This window comes from Anomaloglossus baeobatrachus, chromosome 2 (genome assembly GCF_048569485.1).
Source record: "Anomaloglossus baeobatrachus isolate aAnoBae1 chromosome 2, aAnoBae1.hap1, whole genome shotgun sequence".
Lineage (NCBI taxonomy): Eukaryota > Metazoa > Chordata > Amphibia > Anura > Aromobatidae > Anomaloglossus > Anomaloglossus baeobatrachus.
Window position 1 is genome coordinate 792734689 of NC_134354.1, and position 13647 is coordinate 792748335.

At 50.5% G+C, this 13647-nt stretch overlaps 1 protein-coding gene across 3 annotated transcripts in view; it reads left to right on the forward strand.

Annotated features, from left to right (window-relative positions):
- LOC142290769 (ecto-ADP-ribosyltransferase 5-like) overlaps positions 1-5508 on the forward strand; it is a 24858-nt gene extending 19350 nt beyond the window's left edge. For all 3 annotated transcript variants that reach the window (XM_075334763.1, XM_075334764.1, XM_075334765.1), the window contains one exon: positions 5265-5508. In XM_075334763.1, coding sequence (XP_075190878.1) covers positions 5265-5362 — 98 coding nt within the window. In that variant the 3' untranslated portion in view covers positions 5363-5508. The remainder of the gene's footprint in view (positions 1-5264) is intronic.
- The last annotated feature ends 8139 nt before the right edge of the window (positions 5509-13647 follow it).

Sequence of the window (13647 nt, forward strand, 5' to 3'; positions counted from 1 at the left end):
CCCCTTCAGGAAGAGAATGTTCCCCACAGCGAGGTCGTACGGGAGGTAAGTGCGTGTGATGGGGGGTTACGAGTTTGTGCGACACGGGCAAGAAATTGCCCGTGCCGCACAAACGATGGGCGCGGGTGTGATCGCAAGTGCGATCGCACGAGAAATCTACACTTGTAAAGCAGCCTTTTCTCTCCAAAAAGCCTGACTCCATTAAAGTGACTGGAGCTGCGAGCTACAGCTTATTAATAGCAGCTGTGATTGGTTGCTATAGGAACAAAGGACATTATTAGTATAAGAAGCTTATGTGTGAGGTAATAAGATGTCGGTGGAGAGACGATAGAGCGAGACAGTAAGAGACGGACAGACATAGGCACAGACAGAGTAAAAGGCAGACAGGGAAAGAGACAGAGAGAGACAGACAGACAAGGAAAGAGACAGACAGGGAAAGAGACAGACCTGGAAAGAGACAGACCCCTGTAAAGAGACAGATGGGAAAGAGACAGACAGAAACAGAGATAGAGAGACAGACAGAGACAGATACAGAAATAGAGAGAGCCAGACACAGAGATAGAGACAGACAGACACAGGAAGACAGAAAACGTCACAGACAGCAAAGGAGAGAGACAGACAGGAAAAGAGACAGAGAGAGACAAACAGGGAAAGAGACACTCTGGGAAAGAGATAGACAAGGAAAGAGACAGATGGGGATAGAGACAGACAGGGAAAGAGACAGACCTGGAAAGAGACAGACCTGGAAAGAGACAGATGGGGAAAGAGACAGACAGAAACAGAGATAGAGAGAGACAGACAGAGACAGATACAGAAATAGAAAGAGCCAGACAGAGATAGAGAGACAGATAAAGAGACAGAGAGACAAACAGACAAAGCCAGAGACTGCTACAGAGACAGGCACATAGACACAGACAGACAGAGACAGATAGAGAAACAGACAGAGACAGTTACTATCCCGGGCAATGCCGGGTACTACAGCTAGTTTGAAATAACATACAAAAAACTCCACTCGCTCTCTTCAATTCATTAACCTCCAGAACACGCACGTCAGGCGTAATCCACACGAGGTCCCACAATGAATCCAGCTCTGCTACATCTGATGCGACAGCACGTGGACACATAGCATGACCACACACTCTGGGCTTCACGCTTTGAGCCGCAGTGATGAACGGTGATGTCACTTAGGTTACTTCATGTGATCTCATTGAAATGAGTGACTTCACCTTATTAAACACACCCCCACATGCCCTCATTCACCAATTTATGAAGTAAATTAAAAATAAATCCTTAAAGTTCTTCTGTAATCCAATGGAGTAATGTCACACTGCGTCCATAGATTCCTATGGAGCTTTGTTCTCAGAATTTTCTCTGAACCTGTCTCCATAGGTCACTCCCGGTCAGCGGTAAGTGCTGAATTTCAGTGACCTCTGTAGCCTCGTTATGAAAAAATGTTACACTAAACCAATAGGGGGCACAAGTGTGGAAGAAGGATGTCAGACACCTAGGTGTAATGAGGAGCACGACCGCTAGAGGCCACAAGTACCCTAGTGGGAGAGGTCTGCAGAATTGTCGATCAAACCGAGTCAGAAGCCAGGAGGTAACGTGAACACAGAGGGAGCGAAAGAAGCCGAGGTCGCGTGCGAGCCAGGGGTCAGTAGCCAGGAAGGAGTGTCAATAACCAAAGGGGAACAAAGACAAGGTAGGGGTACGAGCCAGAGTCAGAGGCCAAGAGGACACGTCAGGGACCAGGGAGTGCGCGGAGCCAGAGTCACAGAAAGCCAAATGGCAGTGAAGCAGGGAGTCCAGTCAGAGCAGGGGAGGAGAGGGAACGGAGAACGAACTAAGGTAATAGGACAAGATCGAAAGACACATGGGAACCAGAAACATATACTGCAAGGCAGGAGCTATAACTGGCAGCGTTCCGGGTGAAAAGCCTCCAAGATAAGGCAGAACGATCACCTGGAACGAGGCACTACCGAAGAGGCTCCTCCCACCGGGCCTATAACCAGAAAATACAACTCACAGAATAAATTGGCTCTGCAAGAAATCAGAGCCACCAGAAAGAATCATGATAAAAACGTTCTCAGAACGAAGTTCCATAGAAGTTGATGGGCGTTGTGGGAGGTGTTTTCACCTCTACTCCTAGATGAGGCGGCTCAGCTGCCTTTTATTGTTCATTCCAAATCCTGGAAATGGATGTAAGGGAACGGTCAGTCCCACGAGGTCTATTGGTCTTTCCTAAAATTCGGACACAAAATCCGGGCCCATTAAGAAACCCCTCTCAGCACTATTTGTAGCACCCAGGGGGCAGGGGGTGTCAGGCACGGGGAATCTCGTACCTGAGTTACTCGTCACCGGGCTGGTGTGATGATCTGGGATGTCGCGGTGGCCTGCCCGGCTTTGTGCCCCGAGGTGTACACCAATAAGGAGGGAAGATGATGGGAGTAGTAGTAGGATAAATGTCGTGACGCCACCTGTGGTATGTTGCCAGGGATTAGTGTGGCGCCCCTGAGGCTTCCGTCGCCACAGGTCATTGCACCCCATCCAGCGGTGTGATGCCCCATTCTGGGAGAGGAAGAAAGTGAACTCCGGTCCCCTGGTAAATCCACACTACACCCATTGTTAGGTACATACTGGGACCAGGGAAAGTGGCAGGCAACCCTCCCATGCTGCATGCTGAGAGGGGCTGTAAGACCCATCCCTGCTCCCATAGGGTGGTAGCTTAGCAACTGGGGAGGTGGGAGGAGCCACCAGAGAGCAGATAGAGAAAGGAAGGTCAAGTTTAGTCAGTTTACCTCAGAGAGTGAGAGAGTGAGGAGCCAGCATGTAGTTGGAGAAGAAGAACGAGAGAAAGGAGGGAGGAGGAGGCCTGCTGGAGGCAGGCAAGGAGGAGAAAAGAAAGACAAGAAAGAAGGAAAGAAAGCTCCAAGTCAGACAGGAGCAGAGAAACTGAAGGAGACGCTTCCTGGTGAAGATCCTGGGACCCAGAGGTCCAGGTGACACCACGTAGGAGACAGAAGGAGTCGCAGGGCCACGGGTAGTCCTAGAGGTACCACGAGCAGTCCTAGAGGTCCCAAGGAGAGAGGGCCTAGAGGCGGCACGGGTAGTTGTAGGCTGCGGTGGCCTGTTCCACATTAACATCGGTGGAGTGATCAAGCTGCGACAGGGGACGGTCCCTAGAGACTGGAGGAGTGCAAAGACAATCTCCAAACAGTAAAAACCGAGGCCCAGGGAAGCTTGTAGACTCCCAGGGCCAGAACCCATAGCAGACTTCCAGAAAAGGGGTAATCAGCCGACAGGTGACCCCCCAGCCTGGAGGCTGTAGTGGAGGCCAAGCCAGGTTCATCCTAACAAAGGCAAGGCTAAGGAAGACAGCAGAAGAAAGAGACACTAAGAGAAGGGCACCGGCATTCACTCTCAGAATCACCCAGAAACGGCGGAGGTCCCTGACAGTGGTCCCAGCAGTCCAAGGGTCCCTGCAGAGCTCTGACAAGAACTGTGAGTAAAGAACTTGAACTGCACCCTTGAAGTGGTCTCTGTTATTTCAGCTGCATAGACATTCACAAGCACCAACTGTGCCCCGGGCATTGCTCCACCTGTGGGGAGCAGTACCACCATTGCTACCATAACACCATCCCGGAGGCCTCACACAGCAGCGGCGGCTTAATAGCCGCATACCACAGGTGGCGTCACGAACACAAACTTTATTCACCTAGCCACATATTCTACTGACACCCACCAGGGCCACGGAGCCGGACCCAGCCACCACTGACTACCACCGGACTAGTCCGGCCCGGCACCGGGTGTCCCATAGCCCTGGGGTGGGCGAGTCATTAGCCACCACTGCTGTCGCTGTCCTCCGGAGTGAATGGTAGTAGCAGCCGAGATGGTGTCGCTTCCCACAGGTGGAGCAGGCCCCGGGGAGGATGATGAGGGGAGTAGTGATGGCAAGGGCCTTTGCGCTGAGACTGAGTTGGTTGCTGCAATACTCTGTGGTGACTGGAGCCTCAGGGGCGCCACATATACATGCTGGACCCTTCTTTTCTGTGTCCTACATCACCAAGGCTTACCACCTCAGTGACACATACATCCCATCCAGGACGTGTCCCGCTTCCACCTTACACCTAGCGCACAATAATAAATAATAAAATATTCCTGATGATAGTAATCAACTGCAAAGCTTTATGTAGCAGTGTGTGAAACTATAGGTACACACTGCGTATGTAATGGAGAGCCCTGCGCTCTGAATCTGCTGAGTGACCAGTGCTCTCCAGACCTCTGCCTGCGATGGAGCTACAGATAACACCAGGCCCTCAGCAGGACGAGAGGCAGAGATCAAAACGTCTCTGCCTCAGAACGCAGCTGATGAGTGAGATCCCAGCAGGGGCCCCTCTGTGTGATATGGACCCTGGGCAAGTGCCCAGTGTGCCCCTCCCTAACACCATCCCTGGTCATTTGAAGAGGCGGTCATATGACATTACAATCCGCCATTCCTCCTCTATTCCGCACTGTCCACAGATTGCTCTGCCAGTACCGGAATCACTATAAAGAGAAAAAAAAAATCCAAACCTCCTGACATTTTTGGAAAAATAAAAATTGTGAGTTTCAGAACATCTTGACCCAAATCAAATATTTTTCTTTTTCTTTTTTACAATTTTTTTTAACTAATAAAATTCAAAAATATTTTACAAATTAGCATGGCCATAGTTGTACTCACCTGGAGAAACATATTACCAGGACGTTATCAGCGCACGATGAACGACGTCAAAACAAAACCCCACAACATGGCTGGAATTTCATTTTTTTGTCAGTTTATCGCTCTTGGTTTTTTTTTTATCTCATTTTTCTATAGATGGAAAACTAAGGAAGGAAAAAATAAAAGTGTAAGAAGAAAAACTGTCCGTGGTAAGAAGAGGATAATGTACTAAGGCTCTGAGTAGTTATATAGAGCGTCTGTGGGTCAGGAGGACCTGGCCTCTCCTGATATCAATATGAATGGTGCAATGCTGCATCTCCCCTGTGGGGGCGCAGATTGCTGGTGATTGCTGAGGGTTCCCGCAGGGATAGGCTTATTAATTGGCTTATTGTCACAGGGCTGTCCCCTTTATTAGAACATGTGAGACCCCAGAAATAGGTAAAAATGTGAATAAAATTCTGCTCAACGCACGGACGATCCCTCATTCCATAGATATCAGTAAAGTGATGATATTAACAAAAATGATATGTGGAAATTTTTTAATTCTTTTTCTTTTATCTTCCAGGTCTCCCCACAGTGAAGTTCATTGAAAGAGCAACGGTGCCCCTGCTGGTCGCTGGGAGTATTGCAATCATTACACTCACAAGGTTTCTGATAGGCTGAAGCCTCGTTACTGATTCTTCACTCTTCAGGACGGTCCCTTCTGGTCCCCCAGGGAAGACGGACTGTAATGTGCCACATTCACCTGACATGGTCACTTGATTTTGCTGCATTTTCCCCTAAATTGTTTTTGCAAAAATTAAAACATGATCTGTAAGAAAGTGGTCAACATCAGAATCCAAAATTTATCAGTAGAGTTTTGTTTTTGAATGAATAATGTCTGACGTCTCCAGCTCCTGAATGTCTCTTTCTCCATGATGTCTTCGGCTCCTGAATGTCTCTTTCTCCAGGACGTCTCCGGCTCCTGAATGTCTCTTTCTCCAGGACGTCTCCGGCTCCTGAATGTCTCTTTCTCCATGACGTCTCCGGCTCCTGAATGCCTCTTTCTCCAGGACGTCTCCGGCTCCTGAATGCCTCTTTCTCCATGACGTCTCCAGCTCCTGAATGTCTCTTTCTCCATGACGTCTCCGGCTCCTGAACGTCTTTCTCCAGGACGTCTCTGGCTCCTTAATGTCTCTTTCTCCAGGACGTCTCCGGCTCCTGAATGTCTCTTTCTCCATGACGTCTCCAGCTCCTGAATGTCTCTTTCTCCAGGACGTCTCCGGCTCCTGAATGTCTCTTTCTCCATGACGTCTCCGGCTCCTGAATGTCTCTTTCTCCATGACGTCTCCGGCTCCTGAATGTCTCTTTCTCCATGACGTCTCCGGCTCCTGAAGGTCTCTTTCTCCAGGACGTCTCCGGTTCCTGAATGTCTCTTTCTCCATGACGTCTCCGGCTCCTGAATGTCTCTTTCTCCAGGACGTCTCCGGCTCCTGAACGTCTCTTTCTCCAGGACGTCTCCGGCTCCTTAATGTCTCTTTCTCCAGGACGTCTCCGGCTCCTGAACGTCTTTCTCCAGGACGTCTCCGGCTCCTGAATGTCTCTTTCTCCATGACGTCTCCGGCTCCTGAATGTCTCTTTCTCCATGACGTCTCCAGCTCCTGAATGTCTCTTTCTCCAGGACGTCTCTGGCTCCTGAATGTCTCTTTCTCCAGGACGTCTAGCTCCTGAATGTCTCTTTCTCCAGGATGTCTCCGGCTCCTGAATGTCTCTTTCTCCATGACGTCTCTGGCTCCTGAATGTCTCTTTCTCCAGGACGTCTCCGGCTCCTGAAGGTCTCTTTCTCCATGACGTCTCCAGCTCCTGAATGTCTCTTTCTCCGTGACGTCTCCGGCTCCTGAAGATCTCTTTCTCCAGGACATCTCTGGCTCCTGAATGTCTCTTTCTCCAGGACGTTTCCGGCTCCTTAATGTCTCTTTCTCCAGGACGTCTCCAGCTCCTGAATGTCTCTTTCTCCAGGATGTCTCCAGCTCCTGAATGTCTCTTTCTCCAGGACGTCTCTGGCTCCTGAATGTCTCTTTCTCCAGGACGTCTCCGGCTCCTGAAGGTCTCTTTCTCCATGACGTCTCCAGCTCCTGAATGTCTCTTTCTCCATGACGTCTCCGGCTCCTGAAGATCTCTTTCTCCAGGACATCTCTGGCTCCTGAATGTCTCTTTCTCCAGGACGTTTCCGGTTCCTGAATGTCTCTTTCTCCAGGACGTCTCTGGCTCCTTAATGTCTTTTTCTCCAGGACGTCTCCGGCTCCTTAATGTCTCTTTCTCCAGGACGTTTCCGGCTCCTTAATGTCTCTTTCTCCAGGACGTCTCCAGCTCCTGAATGTCTCTTTCTCCAGGATGTCTCCAGCTCCTGAATGTCTCTTTCTCCAGGACGTCTCCGGCTCCTGAAGGTCTCTTTCTCCATGACGTCTCCAGCTCCTGAATGTCTCTTTCTCCGTGACGTCTCCGGCTCCTGAAGATCTCTTTCTCCAGGACATCTCTGGCTCCTGAATGTCTCTTTCTCCAGGACGTTTCCGGTTCCTGAACGTCTCTTTCTCCAGGACGTCTCTGGCTCCTTAATGTCTCTTTCTCCAGGACGTTTCCGGCTCCTTAATGTCTCTTTCTCCAGGACGTCTCCAGCTCCTGAATGTCTCTTTCTCCAGGATGTCTCCGGCTCCTGAAGGTCTCTTTCTCCAGGATGTCTCCGGCTCCTGAATGTCTCTTTCTCCAGGACGTCTCCGGCTCCTGAATGTCTCTTTCTCCATGATGTCTCCGGCTCCTGAATGCCTCTTTCTCCATGACGTCTCCGGCTCCTGAATGTCTCTTTCTCCAGGACGTTTCCGGCTCCTTAATGTCTCTTTCTCCAGGACGTCTCCAGCTCCTGAATGTCTCTTTCTCCAGGATGTCTCCGGCTCCTGAAGGTCTCTTTCTCCAGGACGTCTCCGGCTCCTGAATGTCTCTTTCTCCATGATGTCTCCGGCTCCTGAATGCCTCTTTCTCCATGACGTCTCCAGCTCCTGAATGTCTCTTTCTCCAGGACGTCTCCGGCTCCTGAATGCCTCTTTCTCCATGACGTCTCCAGCTCCTGAATGTCTCTTTCTCCAGGACGTCTCCGGCTCCTGAATGCCTCTTTCTCCATGACGTCTCCGGCTCCTGAATATCTCTTTCTCCATGACGTCTCCGGCTCCTGAATGTCTCTTTCTCCATGACGTCTCCGGCTCCTGAACGTCTTTCTCCAGGACGTCTCCGGCTCCTGAATGTCTCTTTCTCCATGACGTCTCCAGCTCCTGAATGCCTCTTTCTCCATGACGTCTCCAGCTCCTGAATGTCTCTTTCTCCATGACGTCTCCGGCTCCTGAATGCCTCTTTCTCCATGACGTCTCCAGCTCCTGAATGTCTCTTTCTCCATGACGTCTCCGGCTCCTGAATGTCTCTTTCTCCATGACGTCTCCGGCTCCTGAATGTCTCTTTCTCCAGGACATCTCCGGCTCCTGAATGTCTCTTTCTCCATGACGTCTCCGGCTCCTGAATGTCTCTTTCTCCATGACGTCTCCGGCTCCTGAAGGTCTCTTTCTCCAGGACGTCTCCGACTCCTGAATGTCTCTTTCTCCATGACGTCTCCGGCTCCTAAATGTCTCTTTCTCCAGGACGTCTCCGGCTCCTGAACGTCTTTCTCCAGGACGTCTCCGGCTCCTGAATGTCTCTTTTTCCATGACGTCTCCGGCTCCTGAATGTCTCTTTCTCCATGACGTCTCCAGCTCCTGAATGTCTCTTTCTCCAGGACGTCTCTGGCTCCTGAATGTCTCTTTCTCCAGGACGTCTCCAGCTCCTGAATGTCTCTTTCTCCAGGATGTCTCCGGCTCCTGAAGGTCTCTTTCTCCATGACGTCTCCAGCTCCTGAATGTCTCTTTCTCCATGACGTCTCCGGCTCCTGAATGTCTCTTTCTCCATGACGTCTCCGGCTCCTGAATGTCTCTTTCTCCAGGACGTCTCCGGCTCCTGAATGTCTCTTTCTCCATGACGTCTCCGGCTCCTGAATGTCTCTTTCTCCAGGACGTCTCCGGCTCCTGAATGTCTCTTTCTCCAGGACGTCTCCGGCTCCTGAATGTCTCTTTCTCCAGGACGTCTCCGGCTCCTGAAGGTCTCTTTCTCCAGGACGTCTCCGACTCCTGAATGTCTCTTTCTCCATGACGTCTCCGGCTCCTGAATGTCTCTTTCTCCAGGACGTCTCCGGCTCCTGAACGTCTTTCTCCAGGACGTCTCCGGCTCCTGAATGTCTCTTTCTCCATGACGTCTCCGGCTCCTGAATGTCTCTTTCTCCATGACGTCTCCAGCTCCTGAATGTCTCTTTCTCCAGGACGTCTCTGGCTCCTGAATGTCTCTTTCTTCAGGACGTCTCCAGCTCCTGAATGTCTCTTTCTCCAGGATGTCTCCGGCTCCTGAAGGTCTCTTTCTCCATGACGTCTCCAGCTCCTGAATGTCTCTTTCTCCGTGACGTCTCCGGCTCCTGAAGATCTCTTTCTCCAGGACATCTCTGGCTCCTGAATGTCTCTTTCTCCAGGACGTTTCCGGTTCCTGAATGTCTCTTTCTCCAGGACGTCTCTGGCTCCTTAATGTCTCTTTCTCCAGGACGTCTCCGGCTCCTTAATGTCTCTTTCTCCAGGACGTTTCCGGCTCCTTAATGTCTCTTTCTCCAGGACGTCTCCAGCTCCTGAATGTCTCTTTCTCCAGGATGTCTCCGGCTCCTGAAGGTCTCTTTCTCCAGGATGTCTCCGGCTCCTGAATGTCTCCTTCTCCAGGACGTCTCCAGCTCCTAAATGTCTCTTTCCCCAAGACGTCTCCGGCTCCTGAATGTCTCTTTCTCCATGACGTCTCTGGCTCCTAAATGTCTCTTTCTCCATCATGTCTTTGGCTCTGAATGTCTCTTTCTCCATGACGTTTCCGGCTCTCGAAGGTCTCTTTCTCCATGACATCTCGGGCTCCTGAAGATCTTTCTCCCTGACGTCTCCGGCTCCTGAAGATCTCTTTCTCCGTGACGTCTCTGACTCCTGAAGGTCTCTTTCTCCGTGATGTCTCCATCTTCTGAAGATCTCTTTCTCCATGACGTCTCCAACTCCTGAATGTTTCTTTCTCCATGATGTCTCTGGCTCCTGAATGTCTTTTTCTCCATGACGTCTCCGGCTCCTGGATGTCTCTTTCTCCATGATGTCTCCGGCTCCTGAATGTCTCTTTCTCCATGATGTCTCTGGCTCCTGAACGTCTCTTTCTCCGTTATGTCTCCATCTTCTGAAGGTCTCTTTCTCCGTGACGTCTCAGGCTCCTGAATGTTTCTTTGTCCATGAAGTCTCTGGCTCCTGAATGTCTCTTTCTCCATGATGTCTCTGGCTCCTGAACGTCTCTTTCTCCGTTATGTCTCCATCTTCTGAAGGTCTCTTTCTCCGTGACGTCTCTGACTCCTGAAGGTCTCTTTCTCCATGATGTCTCTGGCTTCTGAATGTCTCTTTCTCCATGATGTCTTCGGCTCCTGAAGGTCTCTTTCTCCAGGACGTCTCTGGCTCCTGAATATCTCTTTCTCCATGACGTCTCCGGCTGCTGAAGGTCTCTTTCTCCATTATGTCTCCAGCTCTTGAAGGTATTTTTCTGAAGGATGTCTCTGGCTCTTGGATGATTCTTGCTACTTGATGTAACCAGCAGTTTATGTGCACACTGCAGTGTCAGATTTTATAGGCCACTTATAATGTAAAACTGGTCAGAAAATAATTAGGTTGCTCGTGTGCTCATTATTCAAAAGGAGCAGGTCAGATGCTCGGGGGCTCGTTACCCAAAAGGAGCAGGTCAGATGCTCGTGGTCTCATTATTCAAAAGGAGCAGGTCAGATGCTCGGGGGCTTGTTACCCAAAAGGAGCAGGTCAGATGCTCGTGGTCTCGTTACCCAAAAGGAGCAGGTCAGATGCTCGCGGTCTCGTTACCCAAAAGGAGCAGGTCAGATGCTCGTGGTCTCATTATTCAAAAGGAGCAGGTCAGATGCTCGTGGTCTCGTTACCCAAAAGGAGCAGGTCAGATGCTCGCGGTCTCGTTATCCAAAAGGAGCAGGTCAGATGCTCGGGGGCTTGTTACCCAAAAGGAGCAGGTCAGATGCTCGTGGTCTCGTTACCCAAAAAGAGCAGGTCAGATGCTCGTGGTCTCGTTATCCAAAAGGAGCAGGTCAGATGCTCGGGGGCTCGTTACCCAAAAGGAGCAGGTCAGATGCTCGGGGGCTCGTTACCCAAAAGGAGCAGGTAAGACACTCGGGGGCTCATTATCCAAAAGGAGCAGGTCAGATGCTCAGATGCTCGTTACCCAAAAGGAGCAGGTCAGATGCTCAGGTGCTCGTTACCCAAAAGCAGCAGGTCAGATGCTCGGGGGCTCGTTACCCAAAAGGAGCAGGTCAGATGCTCGGGGGCTCGTTACCCTAAAGGAGCAGGTCAGATGCTCGGGGGCTCGTTACCCAAAAGGAGCAGGTCAGATGCTCGGGGGCTCGTTACCCTAAAGGAGCAGGTCAGATGCTCGGGGGCTCGTTACCTAAAAGGAGCAGGTCAGATGCTCGGGGGCTCGTTACCCAAAAGGAGCAGGTCAGATGCTCGGGGGCTCGTTACCCAAAAGGAGCAGGTCAGATGCTCGGGGGCTCGTTACCCAAAAGGAGCAGGTCACATGCTTGGGGGCTCGTTACCCAAAAGGAGCAGGTAAGACACTCGGGGGCTCATTATCCAAAAGGAGCAGGTCAGATGCTCAGGTGCTCGTTACCCAAAAGGAGCAGGTCAGATGCTTGGGAGCTCATTATCCAAAAGGAGCAGGTCAGATGCTCAGGTGCTTGTTACCCAAAAGGAGCAGGTCAGATGCTCGGGGGCTCATTACCCAAAAGGAGCAGGTCAGATGCTCGGGGGCTCGTTACCCAAAAGGAACAGGTCAGATGCTCAGGTGCTCGTTACCCAAAAGGAGCAGGTCAGATGCTCGGGAGCTCATTATCCAAAAGGAGCAGGTCAGATGCTCAGGTGCTCGTTACCCAAAAGGAGCAGGTCAGATGCTCGGGAGCTCATTATCCAAAAGGAGCAGGTCAGATGCTCAGGTGCTCGTTACCCAAAAGGAGCAGGTCAGATGCTCGGGAGCTCATTATCCAAAAGGAGCAGGTCAGATGCTCGGGAGCTCATTATCCAAAAGGAGCAGGTCAGATGCTCGGGAGCTCATCTCGGGGGCAGAAAATCACGAAAATGGATGGAAACAGCTTGTGGAAGACACCTGGGCGCATCTGACTCCTCGGGCACTTTTGGGAACATTATTGTCAGAGGATTACGCCACTTTACTGAAGGGACATTAAAACATACAAAATCGAAGATAAAATGGATTTTAATGGACAAAATGTTAGCCAATGCTCTTTCTGTGTAATGATTTGTATATAAGGCAGAAAAACTGCCAGCTCCACCCTTTTCTCGATATTCACACTAAGGCTCTGTGTTATGTTAAGACTATGTGCGCATGTTGCGCTTTTTCATGCGTTTACGCAGCGTTTTAAACTGCGGCATAAACGCATGTGTTCTGCGTCCCCAGCAAAGTCTATGAGAATGTAGCAAATTCCATGCGCACGTTTTAAAACGCAGCGATTTGCATGCCAAATTTTTGACAAAATCGATGCGTTCTAAAAAGCAACATGTCACTTTTTTGTGCGTTTTGGATGCTTTTCCCACTCTATGGCCTGCGACACACATCCATGCCGGTACTTGTTTGGTACGTTTTTGCACGTACCGGCGACACGGAGATACGTAGACCAATGTTACTATATGGTAGATGGCACACACACGTAAAACCACATGGAACGTGTGTCCGTGTGGTTAGTACGTGTGTGCGTTTTCCCACACGGTCGACATGTCCGTTTTTCGCCGGCAGCACGCAGGCACGGACCCGCTAAAGTCAATGGGTCCATGCCTGCACGAACGGCACACGTAGCATGTTCGTGTGCTACACGTAACGTCCGTGCACGTTTTTTAGTGAGCGATGTCGGTCTTTTTTTTTTGTCAGTCATTCTCCCTCTGTCCGTCGGTCAGTCTCTCCCCTCTCTCATACTTACCAATCCCCGATCACCAGCATGGCGCTGCACTGCTGTTTTAAAGCTCCGGCAGCTTAAACTATTTTGAAAAAGCCGGCCGCTCATTATTCAATCTCGTATTCCCTGCTTTCCCCGCCCACCGCCACCTATGATTGGTTGCAGTCAGACACGCCCCCACGCTAAGTGATAGCTGTCTCACTGCAACCAATCACAGTCGCCGGTGGGCGGGTCTATATCGTGCAGTAAAATAAATAATTAAATAATTTTAAAAAAACTGCGTGCGGTCCCCCCAATTTTGATACCAGCCATGGTAAAGTCACACGGCTGAAGGCTGGTATTCTCAGGATGGGGAGCCCCACGTTATGGGGAGCCCCCCAGCCTAACAATATCAGCCAGCAGCCACCCAGAATTACCGCATCCATAAGATGCGACAGTCCCGGGACTCTACCCGACTCTTCCCGAATTGCCCTGATGCGGTGGCAATTGGGGTAATAAGGAGTTAATCATAGCAGCCCATAGCTGCCACTAAGTCCTAGGTTAATCATGGCAGGCGTCTCCCTGAGATAACTTCCTTGATTAACCTGTTATTCAAAGTAAATAAACACACAAAAACAAATAAACCTTTATTTAGAATAATAAACACAAACTCCCTCATTCACCAATTTAATAAAACCGAAAAACCCATCCTTGTCCGGCGTAATCCACGGAGGTCCCACGATGCTCTCAGCTCTGCTACATGAAGGTGACAGGAGCGGCCACATAACATGACCGCTCTCTATCACCTCCAAGCAGCAACTGAAGTGAGCTGCGCGATCAGTCATGACATCACTCAGGTTACTCGCGGCCACCGCTG